General features: G+C 43.0%; 1 protein-coding gene and 1 pseudogene across 1 annotated transcript in view; both read right to left on the reverse strand.

Moving 5' to 3' along the window:
* DAAM2 (dishevelled associated activator of morphogenesis 2) overlaps window positions 1–8,576 on the reverse strand; it is a 62,199-nt gene extending 53,623 nt beyond the window's left edge. The window contains exon 1 of the mRNA XM_036767107.1: window positions 8,374–8,576. Within this exon, the coding sequence (XP_036623002.1) occupies window positions 8,374–8,541 (168 nt within the window). The 5' untranslated portion in view covers window positions 8,542–8,576. The remainder of the gene's footprint in view (window positions 1–8,373) is intronic.
* A 12,121-nt stretch (window positions 8,577–20,697) lies between these two features.
* On the reverse strand, window positions 20,698–21,943 carry LOC118856685 (annotated as a pseudogene).
* Between the last annotated feature and the right edge of the window lie 849 nt (window positions 21,944–22,792).

Here is a 22,792-nt window from a genome sequence, read left to right on the forward strand (position 1 = left end):
GAGGGCAAGTATTCAAAAGCAGAAGATAACAATCACGTATGCATTCCATTTCTTAAGACTGATCCCTATAACTACCTTTTTCTAATTAAGGACTGAAAGTTTTCTTCCACTCAGCCATCTGTCAACACTAGCTCTTTTACTTCTCAAACTTGGAGTTAATATTGTGTAGACATGGTTCCAAATGGTCACCATCACCACAATCCTAAATCAACCTGGCCCCTACCCATCATCTCAAGTCCTGATTTCCCACTGCCCTGATTGGATTTTAGAATGACTCTTGTGTCCCAGAAAATCAGGTCTGAAAGCCCTCCCCTAGGCTTTGAGCTTCAGAGTCTTATTCTTTATATCTCATCATAAGTGCAATGATCCTCTGTATCTCATCATAAAACAGCTTATTTTCTGTGTTTACCTTATTTGCATTTCATCCAATTGCTTTACACCTGTCTATCAATTTTCATGACAGCTTTCCCCCAAAAAGGTCTTCTCCAATCTAGCTCCCCAAGCTGCCTACCCATCAACAGGTCCTAAAATTTCAGCTCCTCCGTGAAGCCTTATAGGATTAATTACGGAGTTTTTGAGGTAAAAGATACCGTAAAGATTACCAAAGCGTTCCTTAATTTATGATTTGTGAACTTGTTTTCAAAGATATTTTGGTAATTTAATTTCAACATAATTTCCTTCCTTTGAAACCACGTGCTTTATTTTATGCATTTAAACATTCTGAGAAGGGGTCCATAGGCTTCACTGGAATGCCAAATGGGCTCCCCAAAAGTTAAGAACCCTCTGATCTAACCCAACCGTGCCATTCTGCAGAAAAGGAACTAGAGGCCAATGGGGAACCTGCAGCCTTGAGGCCACATGTGGCCCTCTAGGTCCTTAAGTATGGCCCTTTGACTGAATCAATGAAGCTGCAGGTTCCCCATCCCTGAAGATTTTCCAAGTTACATTCCTAGCCTGTGACAGATACAACCACAAATGACAAAAGGTTAAGCTCAACATCTTCTGAGTTTTAGTTCAATGTTTTTTTCTTCCTGCTGACATCTGCCCTTATGATACCTAGTCCAAACAAGGACTTCTCGTACTTCTTTCCCCAATGTTTCCGCTATCGTATAAACAACCCTCATGCTTTCCTCCCACTTCACTCCTAAAATGCCCTCTCTCTGACCTGAACACCACATAAGTACCTCACTATCTATCTATTCACGTCCTGATTTAATGTTGCTTTTTTACCGTCTATATCTATGTCTTCCTGGAATGCTCCAAGACTCTAGGCTAAGTCTACATCAGTATTTCTCTAAAGCCCAAGAATAAGTAAAAAAAGTCAATCAATATACCACACGCCTATAGGACATCCCCTTGGGAGAGTTGGCATAAAAAACCTCTTGTCTCTATACTGATTTTTTTTTCTTATTGAGTGGTTTCATATCTACCCATGTTTAATTCTTATGTCTGACTAGGGAGGAAGAAGAGGCAGAGGTTTCCCCTGGCACCTGCCCCTTCACAGTTTTAGAACACGGGAAACATTCCACTAAGAGGAATGTCTTTTCTTACCCTACTTTTTCCTCCGAAATTCACTGATTAACCAGAAGAGGCTTCAAGCACCACCATAACATAAATCCCTATGGCACTTCAATCAATCAATAAATCAGTGGGTATTTAAGCATCTACTATGTGCCATGCAGTCAGCTAGGTGGCACAGTGGATAGAGTGCAGGGCCTGGAAGCAGGAAGACATAAGTTCAAGTCCAGCTAAGCTGTTTGACCCTGGGCATGTCATTTGACTCTGTTTGCCTCAGTTTCCTCATCTGTAAAATGAGCCAGAGAAGGAAATGGCAAACCCCTCCAATATCTCCGCCAAGAAAACCTCAGAAAGGGATCACAAAGAGTCAGACATAGCTGAAACAACTCAATAACAACAATACATGCCAGGCACCATGCTAAGTACTGGGGATACAAAGAAAGGCAAAAGACAATCCCTGCTCTGAAGGAGCTCGCAGTCTTATGGGGAGATGATGTGTAAATAACTATGTACAAACTATACATGGGATAAACTGCAAATAATCATCAGAAGGGAGATACTAGCATTAAGCGAGATCAGGAAAGGGTTCTCGTAAAAGGTAGAACTTTATTTGGACTGGGAAGGAATCCAAGAAAGCCTGGAGGTAGAGATGAGGTGGGAAAGCATTCCTGGCTTGGACAAACAAAATATATGAACATCATACCATTTTTTATAGAACTGTCTCCTATGTTAAAGTATTTCTTTTAGAGGCATTCCAGAGTTCTGTCGCACAATTCAATCAATCTTCATTAAATTCAAACAATCTATTATATCTATTACAGATACTTCCAGATACACAACTATTCCATTTTTCTTCAGATGCTGCATGGTAGCATCATGCATTGGATTTGACCCAGAAAGGGAAATTACAGTTTCAGATGCAGAAAAGTTTAACAACACTTTTCCTTCCTCTTCTAAAAATTCTTCTTCTAAAAATGCACAGTTGGGAGAAGGGGTATCATTTGCTAGAAACAGCAAAAGGGGACGTTGTCACTGGATCACAGAGTACACAGAGTAAGGTATAAGAAGACTGGAAAGGTAGGAAGGGGTCAGGTTATAAAGAGCTTTGAATGGCAAACAAGGTTTTATAGCTCCAGAAGTTTACTGAATATAGCAAAGACATAGTGAGACTGGAGCTTTAGGAAGCTAAAAAGGTTTGTTGTTGTTGTTAGCTGAGTGGAGGATGGACTGGAATGGGGAGAGACTTGAGGCGAGAGACCAGTTGTCCAGGAGTGAGGTGATGAGGGCCTGCACCAGAGTGGTAGCATTTCCATATTCAACTTAATATTCAAGTCAGTTTCATTGTTTTAACTCAAGGTCCCAACCCCAGCTTTCAGCATGCAACCTTCCTTTACAGAAAAGCCCAAAGTCATCACATAGGAGGTTCTTTGTTGCTACTCTGTCTTCTCCCATCCTTTCCTCACTTTCAGGCTCAGAGGAAGAAATAGCTCTTCTGGGACCTTGCCCCCATTCATCACCAATTGCTGGTCTTATTTTTATTATTGCTCCAACTGGTTATTTTCCCTGGCAGATTCTACTTTTACCCCCTTTTCTCTTCTGACACTACCACTTTCCTGGTACAGGCTCTCATCAACTCATGTCTGGACCATTGCAACAGCCTTCTGGTTGGTCTCCCTTCCTCAAGTTTCTCCCCATGCCTATCCATTCTCCTCTTAGCTAGAAAATAAATCTTCCTAAAGCACATATCTAACCATATTCCCTTATACAATAAACTCCAGTTGTTGCCTATATTGCCTCTAGTATAAAATTCAAGATTCCATTTGGCTTTTAAAGCAATAACCTGACTTTTACCTACCTTTCCAGTCTTCTTTTTTTTTCTTTTGGAGACCACTAGGGTTAAGTGACTTGCCCAGGGTCACACACGCTAATAAATGTCTGAGGTGCAATTTAAACTCAGGTCCTCCTGACTCTACAGCTGGTGCTCGATCCACTGCACCACCTAGCTGCCTTCCTTTCCAATCTTCTTACACCTTCCTCCTTCTTTGTGATCTAGCGGTGCTGTCCTTTGAACAAAACACAAAACACTTCATCTCTTGACTCCATGCATATCCACTGACGGTCCTCTGTGTCTGGGATGCTCTCCTTCCTAATTTCTACCTCCTGGCTTCCCTCAAGTTTCAACTAAAGTCCCACCTTCTATAAGAAGCCTTTCTCAATTCCCCATGACTTTAGTGCCTTCCCTCTGAGATTCCCTCCAATTTGCCCTGTACACATCTTGTTTGCACAGAGCTGTTTACATGTTGTCTTCCCCTTTACACTGTGAGCTCATGAGGACAGGGACTGTTTTTGCTTTTCTTTGCAAGCTCATTTCTTAGCACAGTGCTTGGCACATAGAAGGCCCTTAATAAGTGCTTGTTGACTTAACTTGTTTATTAAAAAAAGCTTGGCTCCCTTATCCTCTTCCTGAGAAGTCCCTTGTTGCTCCTGCCAACTAACCTCGACCTCCTCACAACTAATTCATTCTCTAACTCCCTCCAGCCTGGCTTCCATCCTCACCACTCTGCTGAAATTATTTACTCCAGAATCACCAATGAGCTCCTAATTGTCAAATCCAGTGGCCTCTTTTGAGACCACATCCTCCTTGACCTTTCTGTAGCATTCAACACTGTCAACTGTTAACCAATCTCGCCTTTTTCTGGATACTTTCTCTTTTCTTTAATTCCAAGACAATGTTCTTTTTTAGTCTTCCTGTTTCTCTGACTACTCCTCGTTCTGCACTGGTTCCTCCTGCCCACAACTGTGGACATCCCCCACAGCTCTGTTGCTGGCTTTCCACTGTCCTCTTCCTTGGCAATCTCATCTGCTCATAAGATTTTAATTGTCACCTCTCTTTAGATGACTCCCAAACTTTTGTCTTCAGCTTCTTTCTTTTCCCTGAACACCAGTCCGACAGAACTAATTGCCTAAGTGATGTCCCAATGACACCTGAAACTCAACAGGTTCATCAACTTTTCCGCAAGACTTTCACTCTTCCCTCCCTATTATCATTAATGGCACTTCCATCATCCCAGTCATCAAACTGCGAACTTCAGAGTTCTCTTTCCTGCTTATTCCTTTCTCATCTCCCACATCCTATCAGTTGTCAAGTCCAGTTGAGTCTACCTCCAGAGGGTCTCTTGCATTTCTCCATCCCTTTAGGATCCTAATGCCATTCTAATGCAAGCTCTTGTTACCTTTTGTTTGGAAGACTGGAATAGCCACCTCAGTGGTCTCCCTAACCACCACAGAGGCACCAAAGTAACCTTAATGCACAACTATGACTCAACAAATATACAAATTTGTATAGATATATGCACACATAAACATATACATCTATTCTGTCTGTGGAATAAAATGCATACTTCTTAGTCTGACATTCAAAGATGTATGAAAATTGGCTCTAACTTATACTATTGACCTTTTCTTTAAAAAGTATTCCCCTCCAAGCACTCTCATTCTTTAGCTGAACATTTTCCTAATATCATCCTGCCTCTCTTCAGTAGTGTATGCAATCTCCCATGCCTCAAAGGACATTTTCCCACATCTCTTCCCTCTTGAAATTTTTTTCTCTTTCTTCATATCCCAGGTCAGGTACTTTAGCCTTCCCTCTACCTAGAAATGATTTCTTCCTACTCAAATCAAATCAAAACAAGATTATTATATTTTATCATATCATATCATATTATTCTAACTTGGTTATTTTGGCACTCTGTCTTAACTACTAAATGATAATTTCCTTGAGAGCAGCCCTCTTGTCTTTTTCAGCCTTTTTTTAAAAAATCCCCCATACCCCAAATAACCTCACTCTCCTTTGCATGTTTTATTTCTGTTGTTCAGTTATGTCTGACTCTCCATGACCCCATTTGGGGTTTTCTTGGCAAAGATACTGGCATGGTTTGCCATTTCCTCCCCCAGCTCATTTTACAGACAGGGAATTGAGGCAAACAGGGTGAAGTGACTTGCCCAAGGTCACATAGCTAGTTAAGTATGTTAGGCTCTAAATAAATGTTCACTGAGCTAAACTGAGCCAAAAGAGAAGTCTCTGAATTTCTTTTGATTTCTGGCACACTATCTCTGAACTCCTTATTGACAACGAAAGCTAATCTGATTCATTAAGGCTTTTTAAAAAACATTATAAGAAGTTCTTTGTTTGAATCAGTATACTGAGTACAGGGACTGTTTTCATTTTTTAACTAGCACCTAGAACACTGCTTGGAGCAGAGAAGGCATCTAATGAATACTGTTTTGCTTTTTGAGACCAAGTCTTTCCATGTCACCAACTAACTATAATTCAAGTTAGAATATAGTAGTTGTATTAGGGGAGGTCAAACCATTTTTTGATTTGAAGAGGAAGAAATCACTTCTAGGCTGAAGTACCTGACCTGGGATATGAAGGAAGAGAAAAATTTCAAAAGGCAAGAGATGTGGGAGGAGGTCCTTCAAGGCATGAGAGATTGCATGCACAAATGAAGAAAGGCAGGATGACATTAGAAGACATAGAGACCACTCACTGGCCCAATCTCACTGCTGATCGGAACGGCAGCTTCGGCCTACTCAATTTCTGAACTGTGGCTATTCACCTTTCCTTGGTCAGTCCCAGCCAGCTTGGGAGCTCTCCACTCTCAGGTCTAACTATATTGCAGCTGAACACCTGATTAGATTTTGCCCTATTGGGCCCCAGAATTCCCAGATTCAAGCAATCCACCAGCCTTGGTCTCCCCAGCAGCTGGGGTCACAAGCGTTCTCTACCACATCTGGCCTAATAAATGCTTGTTGGGTGGAACTGAATTATTTTTTCCAATGGAAAAATGGTCTTTTAAATTGAAGTACTATTTTAAACCAAAAGATTTGATTTATTTTCCCAACTAGAGTCCCACCTTCTAAAAGAAGTCTTTCCCAACCTCTCCTAATTCTAATGTGTTCCCTCTGTTAATTATTTTCTTATTTATCCTGTATATAGCTTGCCTTGTATATATTTGCTTGCATATTCTCTCCCCCATTAGATTGTAAGCTTCTTGGGGGTAGGGCCTGTCTTTTGCCTCTGTTTGTATCCCCAGCACTTAGCACAGTAACTGGCACATAGTGGGTGCTTAATAAATGTTTATTGATTAATTGATTACCCTCAGGAAAGGTGTGATTCTGAAAAACAAGCGTTTAGTGAGGGCTTCATTCAGGCTGTCATTCCCTCCTGATGCTTGTCATTCCCACCATTCAGTAGAGCTGGGAAGTTTAAGAAATCCTTCTTGCTTCTCTGAGCCTTTATGAAGTAACTTTATTTCTTGTTGGAAATGTTACAAATCCCTAGATCAAACTTGTCCATATTCAAAGAGAAGCATATTTCAAAGCCAAATACAAATGACTTTGGATTGTCTGTCTGGCATTCCCTTCTGCTAGAACAAATTATCAGGATCTTATTATAAACACATTAATTTGTATTGGTATTTCCATACCAGCCTCTGTGTCCATTTCCTGAATTTCTTTCCTGTCTCGTTTATTAAACTGGGGGCTTCCTGTGGGAAGACCTTGTTTGCTAAACAAGGATGGGGATTTGTTCTCTCTAATAGGTTGTATTCTCCCTAGGAACAGAACTATATTTCCTGTTTCTACTAATTTCTTTTTGTTGTCATTCAGTCATGTCCAAGATGTCAAGACCCCATTTTGGGGTTTTCTTGGCAAAGGTACTGGAGTGGTTTGCCGTTTACTTCTCCAGATCATTTTACAGATGAGGAAACTGAGGCAAACAGGGTTAAATGACTTGCCCAGAGTCACACAGCTGGTAAGTGTCTGAGGCCAGATTTGAACTCAGGAAGATGAGTTTTCCTGACTCCAGGGCTAGCACTGCACCATCTAGCTGCCCCTAATTTCTTATCAGTGTCCAATATAAGGTGATAGAGAGATGGTGTTCAGAATAAGTAGTGATTGTGAGGATCAGTGAGTCAGGTTCAAACTGGTGATAGAACCCAGGTCTCTTGCTTTCTGATCAATAAGTGCGGCTACTACATCTTGACCTTGGCTGACTAGGTTTTTAAAAATCCTTAGACTTCTTAACATGGTTTCCAGTTGCAAAATGTACATTCCCTTCCTCTTCTCTAGCTAACCTCTCCCAGTTCAGAGGCCTTTGGGTCTGCCAGCAATGAACATACCCAAAGAACCCTGTAGAGAGTCCCAGGGAAATTCCACACACAGAAAAGAAAAGACAAGAGTTCAATTATTAGGAAGTCTTTTCAAGCTTAGTAACTGAATGATTTCCCAGAAGTCTAGGTCATCTGCCATCATATAGCCCAGGGCCAAGCAGGGGCCAGTACCCAGTGAAAAGGCTCATTCCCAAGGGGAACCACTCAGTTTCTCCAACCTGGTAGCAGGTTCCACAATGCTGAAGGGCCTTTCAACAACCCAGAAGTGGGTTTGGGGAATGTATATCCCTCTTACATAGGTCTCTCTGATTTTCTCTACTTACAGGCTCACAGATTTAAAGCTAGAAGGAACCTTAGAGGTTATAGCTAATCTAATCCATTTTATAGATGAGGAAAGTGAGGCACAAAGAAATTAAGTGCCCAAGGTCTCATAGCCAATAAGTAGCAAAGCTGGGATTCAAACCCAAACCCTTTAACTCTATCCATATCCACCACATTTTCCTCTGCCTTTCAACATATTTAACTCCTTGTCCTGATTCTTCTCCCTCTCCCTCCTTCCCCCACATTCTTCTTTCTTCCACACATTCTTGCTTCACAGTCTAGTGCTGAGCCTCCCATGCTCCTAATGCCTTGGGAGCTCTACTCTACCCCTCCTATTTTACTGCCTTCAGAAGATACTGACCACAAGCTCTGCAAAACGGGCATTGAGCTCCTCTGCAGGTGGGATGGGGCTGGAGAACTCCAGGAACTGCAGTGGGTGGTTGTCCCGGAGGTTGATCTCAGGGATGTCATTGCCCCCAAAGCAGCAGAGAAAGCCCAGGCCATGACGACTCCTCTTCCAGGGGGCCATGGTCAGTTGGGGAACCGTTATCTACTCATCTTGATCTGAGAAAGAGAAAAGAGGGGATAATGTGTGAGAAGGCTCCCCAACCAGGGGGTACCAGGGATCAGAGATCATCATCAAAGCTTTTATTTTTTATCTTATGCGTTGCCAGAGTCACTAACTCGAAGGCCCCATGGCCATATTTTCAGCAAACCTAATTTCTCAATGGGGATGTAAATATAAAAATGAGACAGTCCCTGCCTCCAAGGAGACCATATTTTAATAGAGAGAAATATACATAGTGGTGTCATCCAGGGAAGGAAGTTTCTGAGGAGTCACAAGGATGATGAGTTTATCCAAAGAGCACTCAACTAATAGGCTCTTTCCAGGGGCAGTGGTCACAAGCATGGTACCATCGATTTGATTAACAAGCTCACAGTGGCCTCCATTCAAAGATATTTTTCCCTCACCCTGTTTCTTGCAATAAACAAACTCAGAATTCTTCATAAAATAGGACCCCGAGGAAATCCTTCAAAGCAGGTCATAAAGGACATAGAATATATTTTATTTTTTTTAAATTGGCTATCTGATTTCCATTGAACCCACTTCTTGAGTCATTTTGAAATTCCTGAGTTGGGAATGATTTTTAGTGGGATGGCAATGGGGCTAGAGAGGTTAGTGAAAAGGGGAGTTGATTTTGAAATGTGGTTCCTGGAATAGTGTCCTTCCTCATCCCAATTCTATCAAGTATGCAGGGATTATGGGGGCAGGGACTCTAGCAGTTTCACCCAAGTATTTTTTTGTACTAAGGGACGTTTTGATTAGTATCAAACATCAGATGACCCCAACCCCTAACTCACTCTTTTTTTGTTAGCCAGCTCTCTGCGCTGAATATTCTTTGTATATAAAGTCAGGTTAGTTAATACATAGAGGAAAGAAAAGATAGTGTCCCCACACTCAAGCTACTAATCCAATAGGAAAACCATGGTTCCTGCTCACAGAGTGCTCCCAGAGTGATAGGAGAAGGAATGCCTTTGACTAGCTCCCAGAGGTAACAAGGTAGTACAACCGACAGACCACTGGAACTAGAGTTGGGAAGATCTGGATTCAAATCCAACCTCAGATACTTACTAGCTGTGTGTGACCCTGGGCAAGTTATTTAACCTTTTTCTGCCTCAGTTTCCTGAACACTAAAATGGGGATGATAATAGCACCTACCTCCTAGGATTGTTGTAAGGATCAGATGAAATAATACTTTCAAAACACTTAACACAGTGCCCGACACATGGCATTCTTGTTAATTGGTCATTTTAGTCGTTATTGGCTCTTTGTGACCCTTTTGGGGGTTTTTGTGGCAAAGATACTGGAATGGTTTACCAATTTTTTCTCTAGCTCATTTTGCAGATGAGAGAACTGAGGTAAACAGGGTTAGGTGACTTGCCCGGGGTCACACAGCTAGTGTCTAAGGCCACATTTGAACTCAGGTCTTCCTGACTCCAGGCCCAGGACTCTATGTACTGTGTCATCTAGCTGCCCTGGCACATAGTAGGCACTTATAAATGTTAATTTCCTTCCTTCCTAAGTACAACTAAAAACTAAGAATTAACCAGCTCCTTCCTCAGCTTTTCTCAGGTATCATTTTGCCTCCTCCACGGGATTTTAGGCAACAGAATTAGCAAGGGACCCGTGCCCCTCACCAATATACTCTGGATTGTGCTTTCAGTCCAGTGCTATTCAGCACACAGCAGAATGCCTGGCTATGCCTGGCTCCCTCATTCCACAGAACAAGAACAATTCTTTATCCCAGGAGCACACCTTCGCCATCCTTACCTTTGCTCATAGCATTTCCCTTAGCTGAAATGTCGGCACCCCTGTCTGGCTCTGAGTATTTCCATTAGAATGATGCTAAGGGCAAGGGGAAGAAAGGCAGGCATGGGGGGCGGGGTAGAAAAGGAAAGTATAGTCAACGACTCTCTGAGGAAAGCATCTTCAGGTCAGTACACATACTGCTCTGCCTAACTCTCCCTTCAGTTCTGTGGGATCCTGGCTTACCGCCTGCCACTGGCCCCCTCCCGTGTGCTGGACTCCAGCTTAGCTTGCCTGGCTATTTTTTCTTGGCTGAACCTCTATTACCCTTGTTCTACTCCTCCCCCTCATTCAAGCTTTTCTATTGAGATTAAACCAGATGACCTGTGATTATACCTGCTCCATGTGGAGCCTGGGGTGCCTAACAAGAATGCAATTCAACCCTCTTTGTTTAGCTGCCTCCAAACATAACTGTAGCTTGGCTGATGCGTGGCGTATTGAGAAGTCATAATGACCCTGTCATACCGCAGTTGTGAATGTCTCGAGGTTACAGGAGGTTAGGATGATAGTGAGATTGGGGCCCAGGGGATAGATGGGTTGATATCTGGGAAACTAGTGGCTGGATTTCTTTGATGGCGTCCTTTTCCACCCTTCCTCCCTCACCCCACTAACCAAGTTGGCTTATTGGCTGCCAACTCTGACTCGACAAGGGAGAGGATGGCAGGAACCAGAGAAAGGAGTGGGAGTGGAGCCATAGCTACCCATGCCCAGCTGGGGTCAGGGTAGTCTCACGCCTTCCAAACAGGAAGTTAAGAGGGATCTGGGTACTCAGCATTCAGGGGAGTACCGCATAGTTTGCCCTTTTAAGGGACTTATTTGACAGCTCCTGAGTTTGCAATACTGGGGATACCATCACTTACTCCTTCCCTTACTAAACTCCTTCTCTTTTTTCTCATTAAAGTTCCATTTTAATATCATGGAACAGAAATCAAAATTTAGGGCTAGAAGGCAGCTTTTAGATTACCTAGTCCGACTTCCTTAAACATATTTCTGATAAGAATATTGGGGCCCAGAGAAGGGTAAGTGACCTGTCTAGATCCTCAAACAGTCCAGTGTCCCTTCCTAACACTACAGCAAGGTCCCAATTAGTGCAAACAACAACTCCCCTGATGTGGTCAAATGTATTCAAATTCTCGCTATTTGAGGTTATAATCATGTAAAGTAATGGTAATTTATTCTGGCCCAATGGCAACATGCAGTAAGAATAAAAATAACAGGGCCACTCCAGAGGATTCATTATTCCAACTAATCTAGACCTAGATGTACTTCACAGTCAATAGACTGGTCAGTCAATCAACTTGTTCCACATCTTATCCAGTCACCCACTCTGGACATCTTGCCATCTATCCGGCTGGGGCTCCATTTCTCACCTGGAATAGTCCCTCAGGAACTGATCACTAGAAAAATGCTGCCAGTCCCTAGGTGAGCTGATCTACTCAGTTTCAGAACTCCCACCCTGGACTGATGTCTTAAGTGGTGAATGAGTGAGTTTGGCCCATCATATCTGGTTGGCCACAGCTCTCCACTACGCAGTCCAGCTTGTTGCCTTATAAAGGATCTCCACCAAACTTCAATTCCTTTCCTTCCTTTCCATCGCTTGCTCCGAGCTCCTTTGAATCAAATTAATAGTACCATTAATACATTAATCAGATTAATATTACCATTGTTTCTGGAGAGGGCATATCAACTGACTGACTTATGGGTCAATTCACCATCCCTATGACTCCCAGACATACCCTTCCTTCCTGGGACACCACTCTCTTCTATGTGAGGTGTCCTCTTATTAAAATGTAAAAATTCTTTGAGGACAGGGACTGTCTCATTTTTGTATTTGTATTGCTAGCTTAGCACAGTGCCTGGCACATAGTAAGTGCTTACTAAATATGTTTTTCATTCATTCATTCAATCAACAAATATTTATTAAGCACTCATGTTATGCTAGAAACTGTGCTAGGAACTGGGGGTACAAACACGAAAATGAAATAGTCCTTGCCTTCAAGGAGATTCTATTTTTTCAAGAAGACAGTATGTGTAGCAAAAACATAAACAAATATATACAAAGTAAATATGAGGCAATTTGAGGGACACTAACATCTGGGGGTATCCAATAGGAAAGTAGCACAAAACTCAGATAGGAACACTAAACTGAGGCCACATGCTGACTTAGAAAACCACTTATTAACATTATCTATATTTTTTGTATTTTTATGTATTTTGTCAAATATTTCCCAATTACATTTTAATCAGGTTTGCAGTTCGGAATGTGGCTGAGGTGTGCTACAAGAGGCATCATCTGATAATGATAGCTATCGATTATACAGCAGGTTTTGTTGTTCAATTGTTTCAGTCATGTCTGACTTTTCATGACCCCATTTGGGTTTCTGTTGTGTTTTGTTTTGTTTTTTGGTTTGCCATTTCCTTCTCCGGCTCATTTTACATATGAGGAAACTGAGGCAAACAGGGTTAAGTGACTTGCCCAGGGTCACAGAGCTAGTAAGTATCTGAGGCCAGATTTGAACTCAAGGAGATGAGTCTTCCTGACTCCAGGCCTGGTACTCTATTCAGCGTGCCACCTAGCTGCTTCACTTTAAGGTTTGCAAAGTGCTTTACAGATATTCTCTCATTTTATTCTCACAACTCTGGGAAGCGGGTACAATGATTATTCCCATTTTATAGACAAGAAAACTAAGACAAAAAGGTTAGTCACTTGCCAAGGAATCACAGACCAAGTGTCTAAGGCTGCATTTGAACTCATGCCTTCCTGACTCCGGGTCTAGAATTCTATTTGAGCTGATTTTTGAAGGAAACTAGAGATTCTAAAAAGCGAAGGTGAGGAGGGAATGAATTCCAGGCATGTAAAGGCAAAAAGACATGTGAAATGCCGTATGTGAAAAACAGCAACAAAACCAGTTTGACCGGACAAAAAAGTGAGTGAATGATGGATGAGTAAATAATAAGCCTAGAAAAGTAGGCAGGAGCCAGGTTCTGAAAAGCTTTAAATGTCAGAGGGGTTTATATTTGATTCTAAAGGCAATAGGCAGCCACTAAGCCTGCTGAGCAAGAATAACATGGCGAGAGCTATGCTTTAAGGACATCACTTGTCATAAACTTGTTGTTGCCGTTTGTTCTTCAAAGGGGACCAATGACATCACAGGTGATGTTTTCACTCATGCGTGAATTGGATTGAAATGAGGCAATGTTTCAGAGTCATCAAAGTACGGTGGCAGAACAAAAGTCAGAATGACTGGCTGTGGCTCAAGATGTGGCCAACGACCTTGACATCTTCAATGTCTGACCAAGCTCTAAGCACTCCACAGCACTTGCTTCATCTGTCTTCATGGCCATCGGAACAAATTGTTTTCATCTGCCCATTCCACCAGGATAAGTCTTCCCAGGCTTGGGGCAGACATCACGCTAACTCATCAACAGAATCAGTTACTCTCGGTCTGGTTTAGCCCATCTGCCAAGATGGCGGGGTGTGGCTGCTGCGCATGCTACACCTTCTTGGAACCACAGGTGAGAGATGGATGAAAGGTGACCACCAAAGATGGATAAGTAACCCTGAAAAGAGCTTGGAAAGCCCTCACGGCAGAGTGTTAGACTTCTCTGATCACCCTATATACCCCACTCGACAGAGTAGTAGTTATTCCAAGAACGGATAGGAGAGGATGAAGGGGCAAGACTCGAGGCTGGGAGACCGACGAGGAAGCTATTACAATTATCAAGATGAGGGGTGACGTGGTGACTGTGTAAATGGGGAGAAGGGGACCGGATGAGAAAGAAGTGAGGGAGAACCAACAAGATCTGGTAACCGATTGGATATACGGGGGGAGGGAAAGCAAGAAGTCGAGATGACTCTTGAGATTGTAAATCTGCGTGACCAGAAGGACGATGGTGCCCTCAGCAGAAAGAGGGAAGAAGAACGGATTGGGGGTTAAAGATAACGAGTTCTGTGTGGGACATTCTGAGTCTGAAAAGTCTCACCGGTGACATCGGACTACAACTCGGGAGAGGAACCAAGGCTGGATAGGTAGATCTGGTAGTCATCTACACAACCAAGACGACGATGATGGTTGTGACAGTAGTAATAGATAACATTTAGATCTCACTACTCACTGCGTGCCAGGCACCAGGCTAAGCGTTTTATAATTCACATCTCATTTGACGCTCACAACCGCCTTAGGAGGTAGGTGCAATTACTGTGGCCATTTTAGAGCTGAGAAAACTGAGACACAAAGGTGAAAGGTCACACAGCTAGGAAGTGTTTGAGGCTGGATTTGAACTCAGGGCTTCCCAATGGCAAGCCTGGTGCTCTGTCCTCTTCACCATGTAGCTGCCCCTGATAATCTAGTGCTAAGGAGGTCCCCAAGAACAGTGTTGAGAATGTCCAGTGCCCTGGGCATGGCTCCACCTTGCTCTTCCTCACTGAATCTCTTCCTTTTATTCTGTCTCCCAGAGTGGACTTCTCCCTTTTATTTTACTTCAGTACGATGTGTACATATCCCAATAGACTGGGAAAGAGAAGGCTGGAAGGGCCCTAAGATCATGAGGGTTGTTTCTCTCTCCTCCATCAGGAAGAAGCGCTGAGCCTGCCTTTCCTCTCTTCCCCTCCAACCACTCCAGCATCCTTTTGGGTCTAGATTTCCAGAATATCAGAATCCCTCGGAGGGTGATGGCACCGTGCCTTGCAGCCTAGCGGGTAACCTGAACCGTTTGCCCTTTTCCAAACAGGAAGAGAACAGGAGTGGCCTGGTATTTTAGGGACGTGTCAGGCCCACTTTGGAGAAGTTGTCCCTGCTGGAGATCCAAGGTCTAGGGAGCAGACAGACACATTCCAGCTGTGTTTTGTCTTACACTCAAAGCCATTCTTCACTAAGGCCTATAAAGGAGATTCAGCTACCTCAGCTCCCAGGACAGTGGGTGATGGCGGTGGGTCTGGAGGCTCAAAGATATAAAGCTTGAAGGGACCTTAAAAGTCAGTCATCTAGTTCAATTCTCACTTTACAGATGAGGAAGCTGAGACCTTGAGAAGCTAAGTGACGTACCTGAGATCGCACGGGTAATAAGTTATCAGAGGCAAGATTTGAACCCAGGTCCTCTGACTCTAGTTCCTGTGTTCTTTCTAATATACCTTTGCTAAATTTAGTAGGTGATGCTTGCAAGATGCCGGAGGACCAGCTCCCACTAAGAGCTCCCCACAGGAGTGGGAGCTAATCAGAATGGGAAAAATAGGTAATGGAAGAGTGATAGCAACGGACTAGAACCTTAGCCACCTGGATTTAGGGGATCCCATCAGCTCCTATAGATTCAACTTATAATCTCCGTGTCAATGCATCAGCATAGCCAGACCCTAGTTTTCACACAGGTCCCTAGTCTCTAACTGTCTGCTAGATAGCTCTACCTGGATGCCCCACAGGCATCTCAAGCTCAACTCATCCCAAACTAAACTACTGTGCTATCTTTCCCCTTAACCCTAACCCTTCTTTCTAACTTTCCTATTTCTGTCAAGTACATCATTATTCTCCCAGTCCCCCAGGTTCCCAACCTAAGAGTCGTCTTCAAATCTCCCCTCTCATCCTCCCCCGTATCTAATCAGTCACATCTTAATCAGTTTTCTCCCCTACATGTCTATTTACTCCAACTACCCAAATTCAAGCCCTTTTCACCTCAAGTCTGAACTACCACAAAAATCTCCCAACTGATGTCTCTGAATCCAAGCTTTACCTCTCTGACCCATCTTCCTCTCGCCTGCCAATTGACATTCCTGAAGTGTAGCTCTGACCATGTCATCCCCTAACCCAAGAAACTTCAATGACTTCTTATTCATTCTAGGAAAAAATGCAAACTTCTCTGGTTGGGATTTAAAGCTCTTACGGTCTGGCTCCAACCCTTCTTTCCAAGTGTACTTAGAATCGCTTGTACATATCACTTCCCCCTAATAGACTCCATGTGCCAGATCTACTGGTCTTCTTGCTCAGAATAAATATAAGACTCAGGCCTCAAGACTGCTCACCTTGGGCCTTAATCAAAGACTTCTCACAATGGTTTTGGTCCTTGCTTACAAAGGATTTCAGTTGCTGTTTCCCAAATATAAGAAGTACACTCCAAAAATGGAGGTCAGCTGGTTGGGGCAGTGGATAGAGTGCCAGTTGGAGTCAGGAAGACTCATTTTTCTGCGTTCAAATCTGGCTTCAGACACTTACTAGCTGTGTGACCCTGGACAAGTCACTTAACCCTGTTTGCCTCAGCTTCCTCATCTGCAAAATAAACTAGAGAAGGAAATGGCAAACCACTCCAGTATCTTTGCCAAGAAAACCCCAGATGGGATCACAAAGAATCAGACACGACAGAAAAATAACTAAACAACTAAAATGGATCCAGCTGACCTTGCTGTAGATCCTTCCTTCCCAACCCCTTTGCTTCTCATTGTGGCCTGCAGTGATACTATGTCCCAGAAAGAGCCCTGATAGATTCCATGTGCCAGCTATATTTGGAGTCATGGGATTCTCGGTTCAGAACCCATCTCTGCTGCGCACTACCTGTGAGATCTGGGGCAAAGCACTTCATTGTACATCCGTAAAATAAGGGGGACAGGAGGAAATGATCTCTGAGGGTCCCTTCTAGCTCTATGATTCTCCTGGCTGGATTTTCTGAATAATCTTAGGAAAGTCACAAGGCTGCGCTAAGTAGCTGCTCTGACTTCCCATGATGCTCTTTGGAGATGGTGGGACAAACTTATGAATGCTGGTTATTGGCTTTGCTAACAGAGAAAGGGAAACTAAAGGAAAGGAGGAAGAGGGAGGAGGAGGATGTCCTGGTCTGGAGGCAGAGCTGCCCCCACTCCCAGGGCCTGAGACATTCCTCTCTAGCTCTCCTTTTTCCACCGGGTCCCTGGAGGCCCCTGGGGTCTGGGAGTTGGGCCTGGCTCTTCCCAAAGCTGCTGTGGGGGAAATAAGGAATGCAAACCATTTCCTGCTTCACGGGCCCAGAGCGGCCCATATATCTGACCATTTGTGTGCTACAGAGGGTCACGCAGAAACAGCTCTGAAGTCCAGCGACCCAATGAATAGTAACAGTGAGCAATTGGTAATTTACAGTGGATAAAGTGCTTTCTTCCATAATAATCCTGTGAGGTGGGCTGTGTTTTTTTTTCAGCTTTCTTTTCACAGATGAGCAAACCAAAACTCAGGTTAAGTGAATTAATGAAGAATCCAGGTAACTACTATCTAAGAGCGCAGACCTGGCTGCCTCCTCAGTACTTCTCCTACCTATTATCTATTTATTCCTGCCTCCAAATCCTTACACAAACTTTTTCCTCCTGTGGTTTTTCCAACAAATGAGTTTAGAAGTTGCCATCCTGCAAAATTTCCTTCAAGACTTGCCTCTTTCAGGAAGCCTTCCTTGATTCTGAACTCTGATCATGCTTTTATTCTAGTATTTCTTTTCTCAGAGGATCCCATGAATTCAAACTGAAAGGGAGCAAATTAACTCCAACCCTTTCATCTTATGGGCAAAAAAGCAGATGCAGAGAATATGTTATTTGTCCAAGCTCAAAGAAGTATTACACAAGAGAGTCAAATTTGAACCCAGGATCTCTGATTCCAAATCCGGAGTTCATTCTACATGCTACATGATACCACTTCTCTCAGCTGATACACTATTAATCTTCAATTAAATATTAATTTTAAGTATTTTACAGTAGTCCTTTTTCACATACATATAACATCAAATATATTATTTCATGCCTGACTTCATAATGTACTGTCTCTTCCACTAGAAGGGGAAACATTCTGCGGACTAGAACCATGCCTGTCCCCAATATTCTGGGGATTTCTAAATGGGGCAATGGAAATCTTATAGGCTTCCTGAGGAAAGTTATCATAGCTCCCTAATTAATCAAATTTCTGAAAGTAAGGCCTAACTGACTACATCTCCCCCACTTACTCCCATTGCAAAGCTATGTAGACAGGGAGTTTTCAATCCATGTTGCTAACTACAGTGGTATCATTTTCCAAATATGAAATACAGGGAGATATTGTTCATTTCTTGAAGGTCTCAGGTTCCATTCTGAGCACAGAACTTAGTATGTGAGCCCTTCCTTCGCCAGGCTGGGTGGGGCAGGGGGTTGGAGGAGTGGGGGGAGAGCACTTTCGAAATAATCAAGCTCTCTTTCCAGGACTGGGGTGCTATTTTTAGCTGCCGCCCAAAAAAAAGTGGTTTTCCCCTCTGCTCTGGGAAAGACAGAGAAAGCAAAGTCTGATCCAAATCCCCTCTGAGAGAGTGGTTACCCCCACTCTCCCTCCTACCCCCTCCCCCAAAGCCTTACTCCGTATCCCCAGGGCTTCTTCTAGAAGTAGGCTGGAGGGTGTGAATGAATCAATCAGATTGAGACCCGAGATGAGGTTTTGGGGAGGGTGAGGAAAGAAGCTTGGAAAAAAGAAAATGAAATTCCCAACTTGGCATTTTTCTAAACCATCAGCTTTTCAGAGACTTGGGGGCCTTTCTCACTTAGGCCCTGCCTTTTTCAGAGATGGTAAAGGAGACATAGGCTTCTCTGTTCTGGGTCTCTTCTGCACTCTGCCCTCCTACCCCCAGGTAGGATGGCCACTTTCTCAGTTCATATAGATGGGAGGTGAGGAAGGGAGTCTCTCCTGTTTTTATTAAAGGTGTATAGGGAAAGGGAAAAAATTAATACATTTCTTAGAGGAGTGTGTGGATCAGAATCCCAGATCTCCTACTTTCTGTGTGACCTAGGCCAAGTAATTGAATTTCTCTGGGCCTCAGATTAGCCATCCATAGAATAAGGAAGCTGGATTCAATAATCTCTAAGGTCCCTTCCAGGTCTAAATCCTTTTCTTACACCAGAGTTTGTACTTTTCCCTGATCCTCAGTCACAGATTTGAAGCTAAGGGGGACTTTAGAGGTTAACAAGTCTCTCATTTTACAGGGGAAGAAACAGGTCCAGAGGGGTTTAGTGATTTTTCTCAAGGTCACACAAGTAGGAAGTAGCAGAAGCTTGATTTGAACCTTGGTTGTCAAACTTGAAATTTAGTGTTTTTTCAGTACGGGTACCATAATGCTTCCCACTGGTAAAAATGTGTCTCAACAAGATGTATTGGAAGCATACAGCTTCTTTTCTTTCCATTCCTCCAAGCTTCCTGTTCTTGGTGAATCTCTTTGTCTCTATTCCTGAAGAAGAACTCCAACATTCATCTGGGTAAGATAAGGCCAGGGATATCCAATATTGGCATAACCTTGAGTCCCAAGGCATTAGCAAAATAATGGGCCCTCCAGGCTTCCCTAATTCTTTTTTTCTCCCACCAAAACCTCTAAACATGATTTCTTTTCCTTTTGTTTTTTTTTTTCATTTTACTTCAGCACTTTTATTTTTCCTTACACAATGATATGTTGAACATCACAATTCTCAACTCTTAGGACGACTTACAAATTTTGATATTCTACTGTCATGTGAAAACATTAAGACAACATACACAAGTCTCACATAAGTAAACTAGATATACTAGATACACAAATTGACAAGTTGTAAATGCAGACTTTTTTTGTAACACTTGATTAACTTAGTCCTATAACATTGAGGGGGGGGGGGAAGCAGTGGGTTAAGGAAAAAAAACTGGTTCCTAACTCCTAGATTCAATATATATTCCAGCTACGATGGTGAACGCATATTTAATAAACTGTTACCAGCTTTAGGAGAAAATTCTTCAAGCCAGCTCTTTTAGATGCTGGAAATCTGACCTTTGGATATCCCATACAGATCTGATGCCTTATAGAACTTATAGAACTAAACTGTATAGCCATTGCGTGTCAACCAACTAGATACTATATTGCCATATTATCAGGTCACATCTCTATAGAAGTTAACTCTTAGCCGTACCTATAGAAATGAAGTGACCTGCATTAGGGTTTCGATCAAAGATACGTGTGAGGTGTGCTAAAATGTACACCAAAGGAACAACTGTCAACTTGAAAATGAGGTCAAGTCAGTAACAATTCAGCAATCTAAAAAGTGCTGATGATTATCTAACATCAGATACAAACTTCCCCCAGGACACGTTTCTTTTCAGAGAAAGCTTATTCTAGTTTCATGAGGTGTATATTTGCCAAGGCAAATTTTTGTGAATGCTCACACAGTAAATGCTATACAACTTGTAGGAGTCCATTTAGATGCATTTGTGATGGACAATTTTGTGAATGCTCACACAGTAAATGCTATACAACTTGTAGCAGTCCATTTAGATGCATTTGTGATGGACAATGGATGGGCCAGGTTCATCCCATTCCTTCCTGCTTGTTGATTCACATCTGCTGGAAGGTAGAGAAAGAAACCAGAATAGAGCTACCAATTCAGATGAAGTACTTAGGGGGAAAGCAATGATCTTAATTTTCATTGTTCTAGGTACCAGGGCTGTGATTTTTTTCTGCGTTCTGTCAGCTAGGTGACAGACAAGATAGAGTTCAGGGCCTGAAGTCAGAAAGACTCATCTTCCCGAGTTCAAATCTAGGCTCAGACACTTACTAGCTGGGTGACCCTGGGCAACCCTATTTGCCTCAGTTTCCTCGCGTATAAAATGATCCGGAGAAGGAAATGGCAAACCACTCCAGTATCTCTGCCAAGAAAATCCCAAATAGCGTTATGAAGAGCCAGATACTACTGAAAAATGTCTGAACAAAAACATGGTAGACAATACTGTGTTGGCATGTAGATTCTTTTGGATAGCAAGATCACACTTGATGATGGAATTGAAAGTGGTCTCATGAGTGCCACAGGATTCCATACCCAGGAAGGATGGTTGGAAGAAGGCCTCTGCACACCAGAACTTATTGCCAACAGTGATCACACGACCATTAGGGAGCTCATAGCTCTTCTCTAGGGAAGAAGATGAAACAGCAGTCGTCATGTCCTGTTCAAAGTCCAGGGCAACATAGCACAGCTTCTCCTTAGTGTCACAAACAATTTCCTTTTCAGCTGTGGGTGTTAAGCTATACACACTTAGTCAGTATCTTCATGAAGTAGCCTAGATGAAGGATGGCATAGGGAAGGGAAAAACCCTTATAGATGGGCAAATTGTGGGTGACACCATCACCAGAGTCCATAATGATACCAGTAGCATGATCAGAGAGGCATACGGTGACAACACAGCCTGAATAGCAATATACATGGCTCGGGTGTTGAAAGTCTCACACATGATCTGTCATCTTCTCTCTGTCGGCCTTGGGATGGATCTAAGGGAGCTTCTGTTAACAGAACAGGGTGTTCCTTGGGGGCTGCACAAAACTCACTGTAGAAGGTATGATGCCAGATTTTCTCCATGTCATCCCAGTTGGGACAATGGGATATTTCAGAATCAGGATACCTCTCTCGCTCTGGGCCTCATCGCCGACATAACTGCCCTTCTGTCCCATTCCGTCTATAATACGCTGGTGTCTTGTGCGTTCCAACAATGAAGGGGCACACAGCCAAAGGATCATCATCCCCAGGAAAGCCAGCTTTGCACATACCAAAGCCATTGTCAATGACGAGAGCCCCAACTTCTTCTACCATTTTTGTTTAATCCAAGGTTGTGTACCATCCTCGTCAGAGAAGTTACAGCCAGGGCGGGGGGAGTGGGGAGTGAGGCAGGGAGTGACAAAAAAGGGGGGACCATCCAAAGTGCTGCTGACTACCAGTGAGTGAGACCTAGACAGGATTTCTAGCCATTTCTAGCATCCTGCATTCACATTGGAAAACATCCTGTTTATACTTTAGGGCCCTGCTGGATGTAAACACTGGAATGCCAACACATTCCTTCTGGGTTTGGGGAGTGTTGGAGGGAGGATAACTATCAAGCTGCTTTCATTCATTACTGTGTATCATACTGTCCTTCATGTATAAAGATAACCTCTCTATGCATGTAACCCACTGGAAATATAAACTGGAAGTGACTTATAATGCCCTATTCCCTCTGCTTACAGTTTGTAGAGTATGACTATTATAAAGCCTGGTGGTAACTAGGTGGCCCAGTGGATAGAGCACCAGGCCTGACGTCAGGAAGACCTGAGTTCAAATTTGAACTTAGACACTTAATAGCTATGCATGATACTGGGCAAGTCACTTAACCACTTTCTGCCTCAGTCTCCCCAACTGTAAAATTGAGATAATAATAGCACCCAAGGTTGTTTCAAGGATCAAATAAGATAATATTATAAAAGCACTGACCACAGTGCATGGCTTAATAAATGTTTTTTTTTCCTTCCCCTCTCCCACTCCCCCTTTAGTAACTACCTTACAGACTCTCAGTTGTCATGTAGCCTTGATTCATACATACAGCCCCCTCCTACCACCAACACCACGACTACTTCTTTTTTCAGGGAGCAGAGTATAAGTGGAAAGAGAATCAGATTGGCAGCCTGG

Source organism: Trichosurus vulpecula, chromosome 7 (genome assembly GCF_011100635.1).
Source record: "Trichosurus vulpecula isolate mTriVul1 chromosome 7, mTriVul1.pri, whole genome shotgun sequence".
Lineage (NCBI taxonomy): Eukaryota > Metazoa > Chordata > Mammalia > Diprotodontia > Phalangeridae > Trichosurus > Trichosurus vulpecula.